The sequence below is a fragment of the Meleagris gallopavo genome, chromosome 16, assembly GCF_905368555.1.
Source record: "Meleagris gallopavo chromosome 16, MGAL_WU_HG_1.1, whole genome shotgun sequence".
Lineage (NCBI taxonomy): Eukaryota > Metazoa > Chordata > Aves > Galliformes > Phasianidae > Meleagris > Meleagris gallopavo.
The window spans coordinates 14,615,608-14,635,731 of record NC_139419.1 but is presented as its reverse complement, the minus strand read 5'-3'; the positions used below and the strand labels follow the sequence as shown (position 1 = coordinate 14,635,731).

Below are 20,124 nucleotides of genomic sequence, written 5' to 3'. Positions count from 1 at the left end.
TCCACCATGGCTGTGGCACTGCTGTGGTCCGTGGTGCAGCGTTAGCTGTTGCTCTGAGAAGCTGCCTTAGCTGATGGCAGATGCTGACCAGATCCAATCTGAGCCAAGACAGGAGAAAATTAACCAGGGAAAGTGAAGAGCTGTAGAGTTCATGCAGTTCCTGACTGCTGTTCAGGAGGGGCCCTCAGCCTCGTGTGAGAGCCAAGTCCTTACAGAGGAACAGGGAATCACTTGCTCTGTCCAACAGACATTCCAGGGGATTCTTTCTGCGTTGGTAACTCTTCAGCTCCCACTTGTCATAGCTCCCATAATGGAATCATAGAAGAGATGAGGAATGTCATTTTGAATGACTGTGTTGAGGAACTATACGGAAAGATTTCTTAGTATAATTTGGGATCAGATCCTGCAAGGAAATGGAACACTCCTCTAAGGCAAAATGAAAAAGTCAACATGAAATGTAGAGTCTGAAATTAAATATTCTCATTTGTTTTTGAACTCTTTAACTCTGTAATCATCTGGTCCAGCTGGTGGATCTACCACCACCATGTTCACTAAATCATAGAATCATAGAATGTCCTGAGTTGGAAGAAACCCACAAGGATCATCAGGTCTGACTCCTGGCCCCACACAGCACCACCCAATATTTATACTCTACATCTGAGAGCATACCATGTTCCCAAGTGTAACATCTCCATGTCTTTTGAACAGTTCCAGGGACAGCCACTTCCTTGGGCATCCTGTTGGGTTCTTAGTTTTTTTACCTAGGCAGAACTGGTTTGGGTTCATATTTTTGTGAATAACTTTGTACATGTTAGCATGGTATCCTCTGTGTTTTTCCCCTTTTTTGGAATCACAGCACTGATTCCTGTGTTCAGCAGAAGAGATTTTAAAGCATCTTTCAGTGAATGAGAAGCTATAAAAGTCTTCTTGCTGCCAGTTCTTGGTTATTGAAAATGAATTCTCATGAGAAGTCATTCTCTTGGGGTAAGTATATGGGAATTTTTTGGAAATCTGGATCAACAGAGTTTTCTTTAGTTCAGGACTGATCATACTGAATGGACCTGTGTCCATAAGGAAGTACAGCCGTTAGAAATGAAAGATAGGTTAGTGTGGGAGGGAACACTGTGTTGTGAGAAGTTAGAGAACAACCTTAAGTAAGTCCCAAACCTTTCATCTCTGTGATGCATTTTACACGATTAACAGGAATGATGAAGCGACTGAAGGCAGAATCCTCCCATGCAGAGTGTAAGGTGAAATGATCCCTGTGTACTTATTGAATCTAATAATTTACATCTCATTGAATCCAATCAAGTTAGCAGTTTATCGCATTAAGATTGTATTAAGTTGGCTGTCTCCAGCGCGGCTATATTACTGCTGGAAGGGACCCTACAGCCCCAAGCATGGGGCTTTTCTGTTCCTCAGAAAAGGGTCTGACTTGACTGGGGAATGGACAGCAAGAAGGAAACAGCCTTGCAGTGTCTGACAGAGCTCCATGTCTCGTTGGGTTGCAATGGAAGCAAGCTGAGGGCCATCAGGCAGGGACAACTCCACACTGGGTCCTGTTCACACTCAGGCACCGAACTGTCTCTAAAATCAGCATGGTTGTTTCCAATTCCTGTCCTTAATGCCGATCACTGGTCACGTCTGTGCACGTTTTTAGTGGAATATTTTGAAATTCCAAACCTTAAGCTGATCAGCTGTAGTCAGAGAAAAATAAAATACAGCAACAAAACCCAAAGTGTCCAAGTTTCGAAGTGATGAAGAAGTGGCCTTCTGCTTGCAGCAAGCTGCAGCAAAGGCAGGGAATGGGGTTAATCTGAGAAACTGAATTCGGAAAATGAAATATTTTGCGTAGTGCAGCTACAGCATTCCAGATTGTACAAAAACACCAAGTATTTTTGTAACTAACTCTTGCTTATGAGGCAAAATCAAATTACTGTGCTTCTTCCTTCATCTGCAAGAACCCAACCTGTGAAACATCAAGGGCTGGGGAGAAGTGTTGGTCGGATGCCATAGAGATTTTTAGGGAGTATTTTGTCCTGGCAGCCATTCATTGCTGTCCTCTGTCCTATTTTACTTGGAGAGAAGTGAGCTGGAGAGAGATGCCCTCCTGCCCAGCTGAAACATTTCAACCAGAAGAGAGAAAAAAAAAAAGAGTGTAGTAAAAGAAAGCTAGTTCCTGTCTGTAGCATTTTTAACAGCTTGTGGGCCTTTGATCTAGGATTACTAGTGTCCTGCAAATTGGTTGTCGTTATTTAAACATCAGGCAGTGAATTCTTGCCCTAGGCCCTGGGCCAAATAAATATGGTTTTGCTGGAAAATGATTTTGCAATGATAATGAAAAACACGAGCTGAGGAGAGGGGAAGGCCCTCATTTCTTTGCCTGCATCTCGTAACAGCTCACTCCACAATAAATTGGGAGTCATCAGGAAAGACAGCTCCATTTCTATCAGATGCAGCAGCATTGGGTTTGTTTTGGAGTAGGCTGAGTAAAATAGGCTTCCACAGAGGCTGGGAAAAAAAGAACACGTATTCCTCAGTGATGATTTGGGGATTACTGGAAAGGCACTGAAATGTATACTGCGTTTTCAGAAAGCAGTGTGGATTTTCAGTAATTTCCTGTTTCAGTGCTGGAACTGTTAGAAGTCAGCAGTGTTGCCTCCTCATAGTGACCACTGCTCGTGCTGCAGCCCCGTGCCAGCAGCCGTGCAGCCTGGTGTATGCAGCACATTCTCTTGAGCTGCATCGCAGGTCCTGTAGCCCTTAAATTAACTAGATCTTTTTTCTCAATTGCCATCTTATTTGTAATCGTGTAATACTTTCTGTCCTTGCAAAGACCTTTCGAGTTTTCAGGAGAGCTCTCACCTATTGCAGTGCAGCCAGAGCTTGATGCAGAACTGGGGCTGCAGGGGCGTGCAGCAGCACACCTCGGCTGCTGTAACCAAGGTGACTTTGAGCTGCCACTCTGTGCTGGTAGTAGTGAAGTTGGGGAGCTCTGAAGGAGCACTGGGAGGGAGCAGGTTCTGTCTGACCGTGATACCTTTCTTTTCTTGGCCATCATTTACATGTCTCCGAGGCAGCAGCCCCATTGATGCTTCCAGCTGATTTTAGGTAAGGAATCATCAACTGCTATGTTTAAGTCTGACTTTTGCTACTGTGAGACAGATCCAGTGCACTAATGAATGAATTCACCATATTTAAGATTTGGCCAAGGAGCAGCTGGGCAAGAAAATCTTTAAGAAGTCATCATGCCAGTAATGATGTTTTTTTCTCAGCTATTTTTGCTTTTTCACTGGGATATAAAAAAAACCCAAAAACCCAAACATAAAAAAAGACAATAAACACCATTAATTTAGTGGATGTATTCCAAATCATCTACACTTTACGCACAGCAAAGGAATACAAAATGCTCAAAAGTGTCATTTCAGTGATTTCTCTTGGTGTGTGCTTTAAAATGGCTGTTGCATTTGGACTAGACAGAAAATCCAATTTTTGGAGCTGAGAGAGTATTTTTTTTTTAAATCAGGCTTGTTTAGTAAACTCATAAAAGTTAATGGAAACAACAACAAGCCAATACAATCTGGGGAAGCAGTAATAAGGTTTCTCTTCTTAGTAAAAGCACATGTTGGTGAGGACAGCATTCCTTGTTCCCCTCTGAAGGGAACTGGGCCCTGGGCACCACGAGGGACCTGCAGGTGTCGTAGGACAGAGCAGCCCTGGGAAACTCAATCATGGAATCACCAAGGTAGGAAAATACCTCCAAGATCATCCAGTCCAACTGTCCACCTAGCATCTTATCCAAGCAGGCACTGTGTCCCATCAAAGCACTGGCCTTTAGGAGAGATTAGCAAGTACAATTCCCACCTGAACCTATATTTAGGGTTTTCTCTCTGGTAATCTTTACTTACTGAAAACTTGGCAAATACCCCAGGGAAAAAAAAAAAAACAACATGTGGATTAACTATCCTGGCATATTGGCAATAGCAGTAGGGAGGCTCACACAATCAGAGCAGAGCCTGGTTACCTTCAGAAACAAGGACTTCTGTAAAGCAGGGCATGAGCTCCCAGATTTCCGTGAAGAGCACACATTAATCTGAACTACTAGGAGGAAGCTCACTTTCTCTTAGAAAACATCATTAACCATTTGGGTCTCAAACAGCAAGGAAAGTTTGCATTTGGTGATCTTGTTGGAGCTGTAGGAGATCTGTGGATCCCCTGGGAACAGCTGGCACACAGACTGGTGCATCCTGCAGCCACCATCAGGAGCTGCCAGGTGGGCCTCGCTGTTGGGAGAATGCTTGGCTTTGTCCAATTAATGTCATCGTGTGTAGATCTGCTGTGTGACTCCAGAGATAAAGAAATTTGATGAGCTCCACTCCAGTGCAATATATCTTTGGGCTCTGGCTGTGGGAATGCCAAATCATCAGTGTATTATTCGTACACTCATCAACTGTGTCGTGTTTGTTGCCGAAGTCCAAACACCATTGTTTTGTGTGGAGGAAAGGAAAAATCCTGCAAGTGTGAAGCCATGTTTTGCTTTCCTACACATCCTCATTTTCAGTCACATCCCTGTGACCATTCTAAGATGCTGTAATTCACTTTCCTGCCCCATGTTCACCACTGAATATTTCAGATGACTCCTACGACACGCACATGTACTCGTGTCTTGCTGCTCTCTAGTCATTTGGACCATAATGATGAGTGGATGACATGATCTGGTGACAATGGCATGGACTTGGTCTCTGCCCTGCAGCATGCTGATGGCCGGGCTCTGGCTGTGCCCAGCTCATCAGTTGGGACCATGGGGAGCTGCTCACAGATCGAAGTGCAGCTCAGGGTGGTGAAATCTCAGCCTTGGGCTCAAAGAGATCCCCTGCTCTGAAGCTTTCAACTCTTTCCTTAAATAAATCACCTGATTTTGCTGAAGAACTCAGTGTTTTGTCCAGTTGATGCCCACTGAATCAAGCACACCGTTCTGGCTGCTGAGGCATTTGTAAAAGCCATGCAGCTCCTACTGACGGACCATTTGGGACTCACTCTCATCACAAGCTTTTTTATCATTATTCTTCAAGTAGAAGCCTGCCACAAATAATGTATGTCGTGTCTGGTGTGAGCTAATTAATGGCCTGCTGGCAGGCAGCTGTTTTGCTGCCTACAGTACTTTGTGCCTGAATATTCTAGTGGGATGGGAACTGTGTGATGTTAGCTGTAGTAATAGCAGCCTGCTCTCACAGGCCTACCTCTATATCCCAGAAACCTGCTCCCTCTTGTTCTCATTTGTTCTTTAAGCACCTTATATTGCATGGGCTCTAGCAACACCACAATTTAGTATCAGAAAAATTAGAAAGAAATGAAAAATAAAACATAAAAATGCATCTAAATCCTATTATTCCGTTGTTGTTTTTTTTTTTCAGAACCGTCTTTGCTTTGTGAAGAGAGGGTGAGGGGCAGTGAGAGAAGAAATTTCACTTCTGAGCAGTCCTTATGATTATTTATGCCACATCACGATAACAGTCCCACTAAGGGATGCTGTCTTTATGGTGGCTGTATAGTGGCGTGAAGGATGATGTACTGCTGCAGGAGAGCTGTGACAATGTATTATGGTACTTAGAGAGCAAGGGAGGCAAAGTGGGTTTTGGGAAGCTTGTGAAAGTGTTCTGGTAGAGGAAACACTCAGGGAAAAAAAAGGTTTTAAAGGCAGTGGATTTTTTGCATTATTTTCTGGCTATTTAGATTAAAAAAATAATAATAATAAAAAAATCAAACCAACAGCTGATTGCTCAAAGTTTCAGCCAATTCCACGGATGAGCAGGCAACTCCCACACGTTCAATGCCATTTGTCATTAAAGTGTTGGATCTTCACCTTTTCCTCTCTTGCTTTTCCTTTAGCTTTTTCAAGAAAACAAACAAAAAAAGAGTAGTAACAATATTTGAGCAGCTGCAGGGCAAAAGTCTTCTTGAAATCATCCATTGCTGTTTGTCTATGAATACCATTAGGTTTCAGAAAGTAAAAAGTGTAAAGCTGCATGATTTTTGAGTGAGGGTGTAGGACTGGAATGCAGAGGTTTCTTTTCTGTACCTGCTATGATTTGCATTGGTTGATATTTTTTGCTCTGCTGGTGAGACAGGAAAGCACAAAGCATTGCCAGTAAAACTCATAACATCTTTGAAAGCAGGAGAGCTTCTTGGAGATGCGCTCATCCAGTCTGCAGAACGACTCAACTACACATTATCAGTGTTGGGTATGTCTTTTTATCCCATTTATCAGAAGACCCTCTGTAGCTCTTCTTCTAAATTGTTCAAAGAAAATGGGAGCAATTCATATAACGTTTTCACTCTGAATTAAATCTGCTCAAGCTCATGTTATGCAAGCGATGCAGGATCAGGTTTGTAAACTTTCTGAAGTTTCTGCTGCTTTCTGGTTTTATTTAGCCTACCTAATCAGGAATTCTACACTAAAACTGGGTGCATCAGAAGATACCACCACCATGTAAAGTTTCAGACAGCTGGATTTGCTAATGTTCTTGCTGCATTAAGGTAAAATATAGGCAACACCGTATTTTCCAATATTTGTTTAATTACCTGAATCCCTTTTTAACAAATTAGGAAGTTGTTTCCCTTCTTGTAAACATTCTATTTGCACGAAGCTCCTTTTAATCCAGGAAGCCTGTCAAACCATCTTTCTTGCTTGAATTTTGGGTGTCAATTTTTATCATCGTCAAGATGATGGAATTTAAATTGGTGATTAAAAAAAGACATCCTTAAAGATTTCATTTGCTTTTAAGAGCCCTGCAAAATACAAGTGGTTCAATTCAGAGCTGCCAGTTAAGACAAAGTCGTTGCAATTTCTGGAGCTGTGACAGATGTGGCTCGTCAGAATAATGCATTGCGGCCCCACATGATGCATTTTTTGGTTTCTTTTGCCTCCAGATAAACCCATCTTCTGAGCTGGGATCAGATTGGTTTGGGGAGGTGCTTAGGTTAGCAACAGGAGTTGGAAAAGTATAGGTTTGTGTCTTGTCTTTTTGCTCCCTGAATGAAGATGCCATGTCTCTGGCATCTGAGATGACAGAGGTGGGTTTGGCCCTTTGGAAGTGCTCTGGGACTACTCTCTTCTGAATGTACTCCACATCAAGAGGCAGACACTGGTTTGTATCCAGCTTTATTTTTACATCTTTTCACTGGCTGCTTACTCTTATCTATTGTAATAATCCCATTCTTAACAAGAAGCCATATAACCAAAAACACACACAAACAGAGATCAAATATTGATGCTATCTGGATACGTTCCTTATTCCTCTTGCAGGGATAAGGAGACTCTTTATGCCACTCTGCATAACAGCATCAATTGTAGATCAGATATTTATACTGTGTGACTGTGAGAAATAATAGGGTGAAAGTTAGCCAAAACAGACCAGTGGTAGAGCAGCAGCACTAGGTGGCATGAATTGTGAACTGAAGGGAAAGGTTCAGGTTTTCTGATGCTGGTCATGCAAACATTTGTTGCTCGGTCTTGTATCTTAATCTTGAGTCCTCTCAGTACCACAAAACTGAATTTTGGAACTTCTGGGAGGCTTGGAGGTGATGATGAATAGTCAAACTGGAGAGCACTGTGCAAGCAGGGCACTGTTGGGGCAGAAGGTTGTGATGAAGCGTTGGAGCAAACGTCTGTGAGCCCCTCCAGAGCTGACCAGCACTGCCTGATGGGGTCTGGCACCCCAGTATAGATGCACATCAGTAACCTTGTGGTTCTGGATTGAACAAAAGAAGCCTGCACAGATCAGCATAACAACATAGGCAGGCATAGATTTACATGAATTTATTGGCTTGGTTCACAAAAGCCTGCTGTATTTTGCTCTCTGGTTGTATTGCTTGTCTTTGTGCTGATATGTTTGAGTTTGCTTTTCTATGAAGGCAAAATAATAAAAGGCAAAATAATAAAAGATGAAACTGAAAGATGAAGGTATTGTCATTGTTTATAGATCTCATACATCTTTGCAAAGCAACACTGGTTATAAGGAAGCCTAGCTACAGAGCAGTGTTCTTTGCAGCTTGTAAAAGATGCTTTTCCAAACAGCACAGTAAATACACAGAGCAGTCACTGCCCAGCTGCTCTCTGCCATTCAGGAGCCTGCACAAAGCCAGGGATCTGCTCACTCTGAAACCCAGTGTAGATAGCCTTACAGATTTACAGCAGAACTTTTGAAGTAATTGAGTTATTACTGGGGCTTTTTTTCTTCTGTCTCCCTCTTTTTTTTTTTCTTGAAGTGTTTTATTCAGCAGATTTACAGTCATAAGCAACTGCAGTGAGCTGCTGCATCAGCTGGGGCAGCTCAGGGCAGCATCAGCCGCAGCTCCCCTAGGGGGGGTCCCAGCTGTCTGCACGAGTCACCTCGTGATCCACACCGTGCAGATCTCAGTGGCACCGCAGGGTCTTCACATACAGAGAAAATCCTCTGCAGTTGGTAGCTTAGCAATGACCGTAATAGAGATGCTTGTATGTGTCTATATGTCGATGTATTTACCTCTTCAGTTGTATGAGTGGCTTTAGTTGGATGCTAGATTTTATTTTATAAGTGGCTTGTAGATAGGAATCTGTTCTTCTACCTCTAGCTAGAAACAGAGTCTAACTGTAATCTGAAAACCCATCTACACAAACAACTCCAAAGCCCAGAAATGTGAACTGTGATGATTTGTTGGATTCCAGAGCGCTCTGTGCTGTACAACAAAGGTCGCTGTGATTTTTTGGAGTTAAATATACTGTAGCTCTCAGGTATTGATGTGTATCAATGTGCACCACAAAAACCGAGAATGATGTAGAGGGAAGAATTCTTAGATATATGTTGGGGGGGCTTATGGCATAGCCCAGCCCCATGCTGAGGCATCCTGTGTGCAGTGTCAGAGAGAGGGCTTCACGTGGCTGTCTCTATCACAGCACTGTCAGAGCTGTTCCTCCTCCCCATCAGTAACTGCTATGAAGACCTTTGCAGATTTGAATTTGCTTGTCCTTGAGTCACCCCTGAAGTAATATTATATCCATTTTACAAATGCGAAGCTGAAGGGCAGGGAAGCTAGATGGCTGTCTACAGCCTCATCTTCAATCAATGTGTATCAAATTACTTAATGTTCATCCGAGTGTTCAGATTTAGCTAGAAGAAAGTGTGATCATCACCAGATAATGTCATTCACGTGTCATTATGGTCAAAATGACCAGACAGCATGAGGATACGTTGCTGCTTGTCCTGAGAGCCAAGTCACTGTGTGTTGTGGGTTGAAACTAGATGATCATTCTGGTCCTTTTCAACCCAGGCCATTCTTTGATTCTGTGATTCTATGATTCAGTGGTAAAGTTTTACCCTATGTATGATCAGGTTGCGGTTGGGTTCAGCGTTCCAGCTTTCAGCTGAGGACATCATCTGTGGTATCTGTCCCCCTCCCCCCTACTCACCCCATTAGGTGCAATTTATGTAGTTTAATACAAGTGCAGTAAGGTTCTCTTTGGGATGATGAAGGCTATTTCCTGCCAAGCAGCATGCAGGCTCCCCAGTTCCTGAACTCTGCGTGACAGGTAGGTGAGTAAATGTGGTCACTCCCAGAAGGTCACCTCGGATAAATGCATGGCTTTGCCTGCTGGGACAGGGATTAGTGTGTGTCCTAATAAAATGAATGATGAAATGAAAAGAAAAGCTCATTTTCAAATCAGAAATTCTGGCTACAAAGCAATTATTCTACACGCTTATAGAAGAGTGGCTCCCAACAGGCTGTGATTTTTGCAGAGCTTTGGACCTCAAAGGCAATGCATACTTCCATGGCTCTCTGCTTATAAAGAAAATATGTATCAGCTAATCTCAGCTGTGATTTACAGCATGTGAACTGCACACCAGACACAGCAGGAATACAGCACTGAAAATCAGAATGGTTTCTTCAACATGGACAAACTGCCACTTCTGGAAAAGGGTGGATGGGAAGTGATTTCACAGACTTTCTCAAAGGCAATATTTTGAAAAGTGGACATCAAGAGAAAAGATCCAGGTATGTATTTGAATTACACTATAGGCATTCAGAGAGTGAGTGAAGCCTGTGGGGCTGCATGTCATGCTGTATGTTCTGCCTGTGAATTTCTTAACTGAAGCTTTTCATAATAGCACCTATTCTGTTTGTGCATGATGTCAAACAGACAACAGGCAAATCATGACTTTGGAAGTGAAAACATTTTGTTCCTCTGAAAGGGTTAACTCTGGCTAAGCCACGTTTCATAGTAGAGTTGAGACATGCAAATGGAAGAGATTAGGTGAGAGAAAACAAAAAAGTGTCAACAAAAGATTTATAAGAATCTGAAAAACTGCCATGTTCTTTTTGGCGAGAGAAAAATTCAGCTAGATGTTACTAGGAGGCAAACTGTCTCATCTCCAGTGTTGGGGTTATTGGGTTTTTGCTGACAAGGCAGGCATCACGCAGTCCACAGTCATGATCTTCAGATCTATGTTCTTTCAGCTATTGCATTTAAAACTTCATCATCTTCTTCATTCTTTTTTTTCCCGGATCTTCTTTGAGCCCCGTAAAACATCAAACATCATGATTTCAAATGGGAAAACAAGGAGGACAAACAGTTTATAGTAAATCCCTCAACCTTTGTATGTGCCCTGGCACCTTGCCTGAATAAAATGGAAAAAAAAATCAGCTCTTCAACCTCAAACTAGCATAAATATTTCCATGAAAATGCGTTACATGAATACGCATGTGACGTATCTGTGAAGATGAGAACAGGATAGCAGGTGATGGTAGACAAAAAGATAAGAGATGGGAAGGGTGTTGTTATCATTTGAACTGTAGATTTCGATTTTCTTTTTCAGACAGTACTGTAGGACTTGTTCAAGCTGAGGGCTGTGTTCATGGATTTCTGGGAACTCTTCCACATCTTCGAAGAGGGGTGTACTTGATGATACAAAGCCAGGAGGACTGGCTTACACACCAGAAGGCTGTGCTACCATTCAACATGAGCAGGACAGACCAGAGAATTGGGCGGGGAGAAACCTGATGAGGATTAACCAGAGCAAGTGTGGAGCCTTACACCCGGCAAAGAATAACAGCAGACATCAGTACAGGTTAGGACCTGGTGGACAGCAGGATGGCCAAAGAGCCAGCAGGGCGCCTGTCTGGCCAAGAAGCCCAATGGTATCCTGGGGCACATTAAAAAGAGCATGGCCAGCAGGGCAAGGGAGGTGATCCTCTCCCTCTGCTCTGCTATGCTGAACTGGATGAGTGGATGAATGAGGGAGAGGAAGCCAGGCTCATAGAATTAGATGGGTTAGAAAGGACGATTAGAGTTGGAACTGTGTACAGATGGGCTCATGGCAACACGTAGAAACTACAGGATTGAAAGTAACGAGGTTCCTCCTAGGAGACGCTCAGCTTGAGCTGTAAATCTCTGGACCTGCAAATAAAGGAGGATGAAGGACAGTCAATCTGATCTACGGAAAGCTGAAGCTGGGGCTTGAACCAGACTATGCTGGAGGTGGCAGCAGCGTGATTCCTCCGATGCAAGGTGGCAGGAGTGCAGCTGCTGCCGCAGTTTCCAGACAGCCAGGTGGGACCCTGTAGGTGATGGCCGTCAGACCTTCTCGCCACCAAGCGTCCGGCTGCCAGCAGTGGCTGAGCTCACTTGGACTTTGCGGCCGGGAGGTGCTAAGCGGCGAGTCTTACATTTCCACTACTAAATTCAGGTGTGGAAGCACACTAACAATGGGAAATACGCCTGGTGTAGGAAAGGGGATGCTCTTAGCCAAGGTACTGGAAAACTGAAAGAAAATAGGAGAAACTGCAGATCTACTGATTAAAGTGTAAGCACGTGACACTAGACTTGGCAGGTTTGTGGGAGGGTCTACCTCCCTGCGTTCATATTTCAGCCATCATCCTTTGTACCAGAGGGCCTTTATCCGCTTGGCTTGCTGAATTGCAGCACGTTTCACATGCGTGGGTGACCTGTGCAACAGCGTCCTGGATCCAGACCGCGTTTCTATATCACGTCTCATCCTCGGTGGCCTGAGGTGTCATGGGCATACCGAGATGGAATGCATTCCCTCTTGGGGCTGTCGAGGCACTATAGAAGTTTGCCAAGCAAAGTTGTGGATGCCCCGTCCCTGGGAGCGTTCAAGGCCAGGCTAGAGGGAGCTCTGGGCAGGCTGACTCAGCGGGTGGTATCCCTGCCCGCGGCAGTGGGGTTGGAGGTGAAAATTCTTTGACGTCCCTTCCTACCCCAGCCATTCCATGAGTCCGTGTTTCTATGATGTAAGCACCGGCCCCAGCAGCCCTGGTGCAGCGCATCACAAGAGGGGCGGGGAGCCTCCACCCAGCTTCACGGGGCCGTGAGGTCACAATGTCCCACTGCGATGCTGTCCCATGACACAGGCATTGCTCTGCGCCTGCCCCAACTGCAACACTTGCTGTGGCTGCAGCGGTGGTGGTGGCAGCATGGCACGAGTGTGGGGGGCCACGGCCCCTGCCCGCCTTGTCGTGCTCCTCCTACTGATGTCCTTGCATTCCTGTGAGATTTGTGCTGCTCCGCTCCGAGCACAAGGAGCAGGTGAGTGGGCAGAGACGAGGCCAAAACTGGGCGGCACGGGGGGCCTGAAGTCAGGCTGCATCGCCATGGCCCTACACCACCCTTCCCTGGGGCCACCCTCCGTGGTGGACGTTAGGCAGAGGGTGATGGGCAGCACCGCAGGAGCCGGGCAAGAGCCCCGTGAAAGTGCTGTTCCCCAGCCATGCCGGGCCACGGCTCTGCCGCTTGCTGGCTGGCGCACAGCCTTCACCCTGGGTGATGTCCTGGGGGAGAGCTCTGAAGATGTGTGCTAGGAAAAGCGTGAGCATTTCCGCTCCAGCCTCGTGGTCTTTCTTCCGCCCCGTTCACTGACCTACCTCCAGTTTCTAAGGGAGAAGAAGATGACAGCATCCCCAGCAATGGGAACTTCTCTCATCAGTTCTCCTTGATCCTAGATGCTGACATTGGTGCGCCCTATTCCGATGTTAGTCTGAATCCGGGTCTTGTGCCTTGGGATCAACCCAGAGGTAGGTTCTGAGTGCCTGTTTCCTTGAAGGCAGAAAAATGTGTGCCCCAGTAGCATACAGTTTTATCTCAGATCCTCTCAAGGTCTTCCTAACCTGCTTGTACCTTGGAGGTCTTACACAGATCTACCATGAGTAGTTTGTTACTGGGAGAGCTGCCACATTTCAGTGGGAAGGTCACCTCTGCCTCTCTTCAGCTGAGAGAACCCAGACCTTCTTTGGGCCATGTCATTCCCTGACCCGCCAGCACCCTGCAGGTCACTGAGGAAGAAGAAGGCCCCGACATGCAGAGGAAGCTCTGCTCTGCTCACCCGTGTCTGATCTCACTTGTCCCTGCAGGCCCTCGAGGTCAATGGGCAGAGTGGAATCCTGTCCCTGAGCCTGGGGTGTAAGTCCCCAGTCTTCATTTCCTTGTTACTTGCTCATACTTGGTGGTGATAGCTCAGCAATCTTTCAGCTCTCCACCAGCCAGCCAGCCACCAGTGACAGTGCTGGGTGAAGTGCATGGTGTGCACTGATTCTTGGGTGCCGCGTGCTCCAAGTGCTGCCTTTGTCTCTCTGACTCACAGGTCTCCCAGTAAGAAAGCCTCAAGGGGCTGAATATTGTTCCATCAGGTCTCTGAGGGCTCTTTCACGTGGCCTGGAGAAAGTATTTTGAAAGCTGCTGAATGCCAGCCAGCAGCTCACCTGGCCCCTCTGCAACTTGGGGCCTTTTGTCCTGCATCTGGCTCGCGTGTCACTACCTGAGCCCCTTGTAGTCACTGTAGGTTGCTAAGGAAGAGAGAGGTGGCCACGTGCAATGGGAACCTTTCTCTTCTGCCCTTGATGACAGCTGTGTCCGTAGGCAGTGGCTTGTCGAAGCCTCAGCTTCATCTGCTCCATGAGATCAGGGCAATCCCACAGTTAAGTCACTGGAAGGGAAGGCTCTCTAGGTCTTCCCTTCCCCATTCCCTTTCCCTGTGCAGTTCCACACATGGCTATCTTTTAATAGCACGGAGCCACTGCAGGCACCCAGCAACTGTTTTCAAGGTGCTCCTGCGTTGAAGAGGCTTGTAAAGCAGTCCCCTGTCACTCCCATCTGAAGAAGTATGTGGACAGGTTTGACAGCAACTGCTCTGTCCTGTGTGTCCTTACAGATGTGAATGGCGGAGAATGGGATCCAGCTTCCCAGCTGGCTTCCAGCTCAGAAGCTCTGGCGGATCGCATGGGTATGTCATGGCTTTTTACTTCCTTTGAGAGCTGCCAGCTCAAAGCTCTAATGTCAGCCAGGCACGTCTGAAGGTATGAGAATCCAGACGTGCCTTTGCGTGCCCTGCCACTGCATGATTCCCCGATACCAGCTGCCCCTCAGTGATGCCGTTATGCAGTTGTAGTATGTAGATTGCAGTGTATGATGGAAAGTTCTCGTGGTTCTTGGGTTGCAGACGAGCCTGCGCTGAGGGCATTGCCAGATCCTCGACTGGCGTCCCGCTGGCATCCCGGAGGTGGGTAGTCTGCCTTCATTGACTTCACCAGAAAGAGCTCTCACATCAGAAATCAGTTTGCCTGAAATGTATCTTAAAACTTTCCGTGAAGGTCCTGCGAGATGGAACGAGGAATTGAAGACAGGAAAATATTTCCCTGTCCTCGAGGGAAGGAAGAAGGATTTGGAGAAGGCAGTCCCTGGTGCGTATATTTCCATCCGTTCACCAAAAGACTTGGGAAGCTGAGATTCTATGTATATTCATGGAGAAACTGTAGCATGCACAGCAGGAAGGGACGGACCAGAGCCTTGCTGTGGTGCTGCTCCTGTCTCTGAACCAGCTGCAGCTTTTTCCCATTCCCTTTGAAAGAAGGAACTTAGCAGCATCTTGCAGCTTGTCAAAAATGCACAGCGTGCACTGACAACCACAAACTCACCTGCAACCCACCGGTCTCCCAGCAGGCCAGGTTTTGCTGTCCGTGCAACAGAACTGGAAAGTGTGTAGCATTTTTTTTTTTTTTTTCAATGAATGGCACTTTCAGACTGGTGACGAAGAGCCCCGCAAAAAGCCCAGGCTGCTGTATCTTCGGAAGTAGTGCCTCCTGAAGATACCATCATCCTGATGAGGAGCAGTTACTTACAATCCCGTGCTCCTGCCTTCTTTCGAAAGAGGCAGGCGGAGAGCCTGTGCAGATGAGGAAGGCAGCAGTCTCACGCTGCCCATCTCTCGGAAAGAAACAGAGGACACGCAAGCAACTGGTCATGCAGTTAAAGGTCACTCACAGAGCTCGGTGTCTGTGGTGACACGCTGTACAACTCCCACTGCACCCAGTTCCCAGGAGCTTGTCCCATGAGGCACAAGGCGTAACAGAAGCCTAGAGTGGGATCCCTCCTGTGAACCGAGGCCCGGGGGGATACACTGACCCACCCAGATGGGGCACTGGCATTGAGGGATCCTTCTGTTCCTTCTCATGGATCATGAGATGATGGTCGCCGAAAGGGAGGAGCTTTCCGGTTTTAGTTTTCTTTCCAAGTGAATTGTGACTTCATAGTTCCTTGGCAGAAGAGAAGGGAGGTTATGGGTCAGGCTGAGTGAGGTACGTGAAGTGCCGTGCCTTGCAAAGTTGTCTTTGCCGGCCACTCCAGCCGTGAGCTGCTCCCAGTGCCTTCTGCAGAGTCGGCAGCCACGGTGCAGATGAGTGTAGAGCTGGCGTGAGCTCCAGGAGGACGTTCCTCCGGGTAGCTCCACACTGTGTTAGATTTGTACAATCGTGGTTCCCCATGTGGGCACCCAGGATCTGTTTCCAAGCTGCTCCTGTGTGGAAGGGAGAGAACAGCGTCGCAAAGGAATCTCCTGTTTTAATTGCATGCTCTGTCATTCTGACTGGCAGAACGTCTGAGTCGCTCTGTCCTGTGCTTGTTTGCAGGTGCGACTGGAAGTGAAGGTCATCCAGCTTCCCCTGCGAGTTCCAGGAGTGAAACTCCGGCAGACCACACGGGTATGCCATGGCTTTTTAGTTTCTGTGAGAGCTGCCAGCTCAAAGGCCAAATGTCGGCCAGATCTCTCGGCCGGCAGGTGTGAGAGCAAAGTGCTGCACGTGTATGGCCTTTCCTTGCACGATCCCCCGGCATGCTCACTGTGCTCCCCAGCGATGCCGTCGTGTACGGACACTTTTCCTGGGTCTTTGGTTGCAGAAGTGCCCCCAGGGAGGGCCTTGCCGTGCCCTCGGCACAGGAGATTTAACTTTGTGCATTCTGTTCAGGTCCGGAAAGACGAAAGTTTACACCTAGAGGAGGGTATTACGCCTGGTGGTCATCCCGTGTCCCAAGGAAACCCACGAGAAAAATGGGGAAGGCAGTGCCTGGCGGGACTAAAGGCACTGAGCAAGAGACTGTGCAGAAGGAGCTGTTGCAGAAAGGCAGCAGTGACGCGCAGCCAGTCTCTGACCGGAAAACTCAGGCAGAACAAGCAGCTGGTTTGCCAGGTAATTTCAGACCCGTGGTCATCCGGTGTCCCCAGCCAGAATCACCGTGTGCCACCAGGCTCTTCCTGCCTGCTCTTGCGCAGCAGGCCAGCAGCCAAACCTGAGCGTGTTACTAGAGAGCACATGCTACAAAGGAGCCGGAGGGCGATGAGCCCTGTGTGGCAGGAGCCTGCAGGAGCGTTTCTCCACTGGGCTGGCTCCAGCTGTGCCTTGTGCTGGCTGGAGGCCGACCTTCAGCCTGGGGGATGTCCTGGGGGAGAGCTCAGGACATGAAATGTGGGGAAAGTGTGAGGGTTTCCGCTCTGCAGTGCTCCCCACGGACAAAGGCCAGACCCCAGGGCAGAGCCCGGCCCTCAGCCCAGAGGAACAGATGGGCAGTGCCGGTGCAGCCTCTCCCTACCCAACGGGAAGTGGAAGCAATCCTCCTTGTCCTCTGATGCTTACACACCAGAGACGGAGGTACCCACTGATGAAAAGGGAAATCTCTTGGCTCCATGAAGCGTGCTGTGAGATCATCTGCACTGCAGATGACAGTAACCTGCGGCACTGTCTCGGTTCTTCCAGGGGTGGATCTTGGGAAAATCACAAAGGCTGCTGTTGGCAAGGAGCTGCAGAAACGCCACATCCCAGTGGTTGCTGTGGTCTCAGCTGCGCTGCTGTCCGTGCTGACGCTGGCCTGTATTCCTATGCTATGGATGTGGAAAAAATATCTGTGAGTTGACTTTTCCCCAGGACACTGTATCGCTGCATTTGGCTACAAAGCACTTGTGGTGACAGGATCCCGATGGCCAAATCAGCTGCTGGCAGTACACTGCCAGGATTTACGTTGCAAGGCCTTCCAAGCGTCCCTCGATTGCTATCGGTGAGCAGTGCTTTCTGAAACTCATTCCCACAGGGCGCGCAAGAGAGAACGGGCAGCTGCAGGACAAGCTCCTCCTGACACCGACTGGGAGAGAGATCAGAACGGAGGCAGAGGCGGAGCGGAGCTGGGGGAGGCTGCAAAGGAGGATGGACTCGACCAAAGAAACAATGTCTCCATCCCATTCTCCTGGTCCTTTGAAGAAGAATTTGCCGAGCTGTGCAGCAGAATCAGCACAGACCCCTCCCTTCAGCCCACACATCGCAGCAGCTCTCCCACTGACAGCGTCTCTTCCGTTGATAGCTGCAGTCCTTAGGATTCCCCAGAGCCACCCAGTGCCCCTGTTACCGGCGCTGAGGGCTCAGGTTCATTGCAAGCTCCAACTGTGTAACCAATAAAGACATCCTATTCCAAAGCTGCTGCTGTGACCATTTCCATTGGGTTATAGGGCACAGGGCTGGGGCCAGCACTTGGTGCAAGGGAAGCAGTCGGAGAGCCGCACGCCAGGGAGGGCCTCCTTGGGCCCAGCCTCAGCTTGCTTGTCTAACTGGGCGGTCACCCGAGCTCCCACCAGAGCAGGGAAGTGCTGGGGAGACTTGATAGGCGAAGAGTTGTCCTTGAGCTCTTGTTCAGAGCTACTGCCTCTAATGAGGGCACACAGGGAGGGAAGGAGGCACTTGGAAGGATGGGCTGCCAGCACTGAGCACATCCAGGAGAACCAACGTGGCAGCAGAGGCTGGCAGTACAGCGAAACTGTACAGTGAAGCTGCAACAAATGGAGCAGTACAGAGAAACTACACGGGGTAATTGTTGGTGCCTTCAGGAGAGCAGACGACAGCAGTGCTGTCCAGCTGGACAGTGAGGGCAGCGAGTGCAGCTGGAGTGCTGAGAGACTGCCTGAGAGAGCGCACTTTGGGTTCGGCTCCTCACAGCTGAGGAGATGCAGGGTTGCGGCCTGCGGCACCTGCAGCAGCCGTCTCCTGTGCCTTCCCCGCGCTCACAGGAAGGCCGGAGCCGGGAAGGATTCTGCACCTGGGGCAGGACAACGCTGGATATATGTATGGACCGGGGGGAGGGGGGCTGCAGAAGAGCTCTGTGGAAAGGCACCTGGGGCTTCTAGTTGGTGACAAGTTGAACGTGAGTCAGGGGCATGCCTTGGTAAAGCAGTCGGTAATACAGGCTGACTGTATCCTGTTGGGCAAAAGGCAGGGCACTGCTAGCTGATCAAGAGAAGAAATTATCTTGCTCTGCCCTGTGCTGGGCGGCCTCCGTTCAACTACAGTGTGCAGTTTTGGGTGCCACAATATAGGCAAGACTGAAAACTTGAGGGAGTGCCCAGAGGAGGGCATCAAAGATGGTGGAAGTCTAGAGGGCAATACGTGTGAGGTCACTCGGTGATCCTCTCCCTCTGCTCTGCTCTGCTGAGGCCACATTTAGAGCACCGTGTCCAGTTCTGGGCTCCCCAGTTCAAAAAAGGCAGGGATCTCCTAGAAGGAGTCTGGCAGAGGGCCTCAAAGACGACAAAGGACCTGGAGCACATCCCTGATGAGGAAAGGCAGAGTAAGCTGGGTCTGTTCAGCCTGGGGAAAAGAAGCCTGACGGGAGATCTGATTCATGTTAATTAACACCTAAGGGGAGCTGGGAGGCAAATGGATGAGGCCAGGCTCTTCTCGGTGGTGTGTCGCAGTAGGACAAGGAGCGATGGCCCAAAACTTGAACATAGGAAGTTCCATGGGGAACCTGCTTTGGCAGAGGGATTGGACTCTGGGATCCCTCGAGGTCCCTTCCAACCCCTGCGATTCTGTGATATGAAAAGAGCTAATCTCAGGGTGGCCTGCAGCTTCCTCACAAGGGGAAATAGGGACGAAGACACTGATCGCTTCTCTCTGGTGACCAGCGGTAGGACCCGAGGGAACTGCAGGAAGCTTCAACGGGGGAAATTCAGGACGGATATTAGGAAAGGGTTCTTCACTGAGAGGGTGGTCACTCTTCTGGGAGCTGGCATGAGCTGTCAACTCCAGGATTTTCCTTCAGGGGATGACCCATTGTCAGGGCTTCCCTCAGGCTGCCGGGAACAGCACGTGCAGCAGCAACGGTCACAACCTGCGTGGCTCACGCAGCCTCAAGAGTAGAGGCCTTGCAGAGAGATCTTGTCAGATCAGAGGGCACTCACCAAACATAGGAAATTTAACAAGAGCAACTACCGGATTCTGCGCCTGGGACAGGGCAATCCTGCGCGTATTCTGAAGAAAGGGATGTAGCACTACTGACTGAAGTACATGAGGCATTAGGCTGTGCGGAAATGTAGCTTTCCCCGCATTGCTAGATGCCACCCAAGAAGCTCCACCTAGAACTGGAACTGGATGAAGGAGGGAGATGAAGCCAGGCACATAAAATTCGATGGGTTAGAAAGGACGATTAGAGTTGGAACTGTGTACAGATGGGCTCATGGCAACACGTAAAAACTACGGGATTGAAAGTAACGAGGTTCCTCCTAGGAGACGCTCAGCTTGAGCTGTAAATCTCTGGACCTGCAAATAAAGGAGGATGAAGGACAGTCAATCTGATCTACGGAAAGCTGAAGCTGGGGCTTGAACCAGACTATGCTGGAGGTGGCAGCAGCGTGATTCCTCCGATGCAAGGTGGCAGGAGTGCAGCTGCTGCCGCAGTTTCCAGACAGCCAGGTGGGACCCTGTAGGTGATGGCCGTCAGACCTTCTCGCCACCAAGCGTCCGGCTGCCAGCAGTGGCTGA

General features: G+C 48.2%; 1 protein-coding gene across 2 annotated transcripts; it reads left to right on the top strand.

Moving 5' to 3' along the window:
* The first annotated feature begins 11,595 nt into the window (after nt 1–11,595).
* On the top strand, nt 11,596–17,786 carry LOC146543281 (uncharacterized). 2 transcript variants are annotated; one of them, XM_085237713.1, is made up of 9 exons: nt 11,596–11,723; nt 12,997–13,068; nt 14,202–14,273; nt 14,490–14,549; nt 14,641–14,730; nt 15,955–16,026; nt 16,291–16,512; nt 17,077–17,224; nt 17,408–17,786. In XM_085237713.1, the coding sequence occupies exons 3-9, from the start codon at nt 14,270–14,272 to the stop codon at nt 17,685–17,687; spliced, it is 876 nt and encodes a 291-aa protein (XP_085093839.1). In that variant the 5' UTR covers nt 11,596–11,723; nt 12,997–13,068; nt 14,202–14,269; the 3' UTR covers nt 17,688–17,786. The 2 variants fall into 2 exon arrangements, with proteins under 2 accessions (XP_085093839.1, XP_085093840.1); XM_085237714.1 differs by lacking the exon at nt 17,077–17,224.
* The last annotated feature ends 2,338 nt before the right edge of the window (nt 17,787–20,124 follow it).

Bases quoted from the DNA above. Each gene is read 5' to 3' on its own strand.
- LOC146543281 (XM_085237713.1), top strand. The intron at 16,513-17,076 runs GTAATTTCAGAC...CGGTTCTTCCAG, and splicing joins ACAAGCAGCTGGTTTGCCAG to GGGTGGATCTTGGGAAAATC. The intron at 17,225-17,407 runs GTGAGTTGACTT...TCATTCCCACAG, and splicing joins TGGATGTGGAAAAAATATCT to GGCGCGCAAGAGAGAACGGG.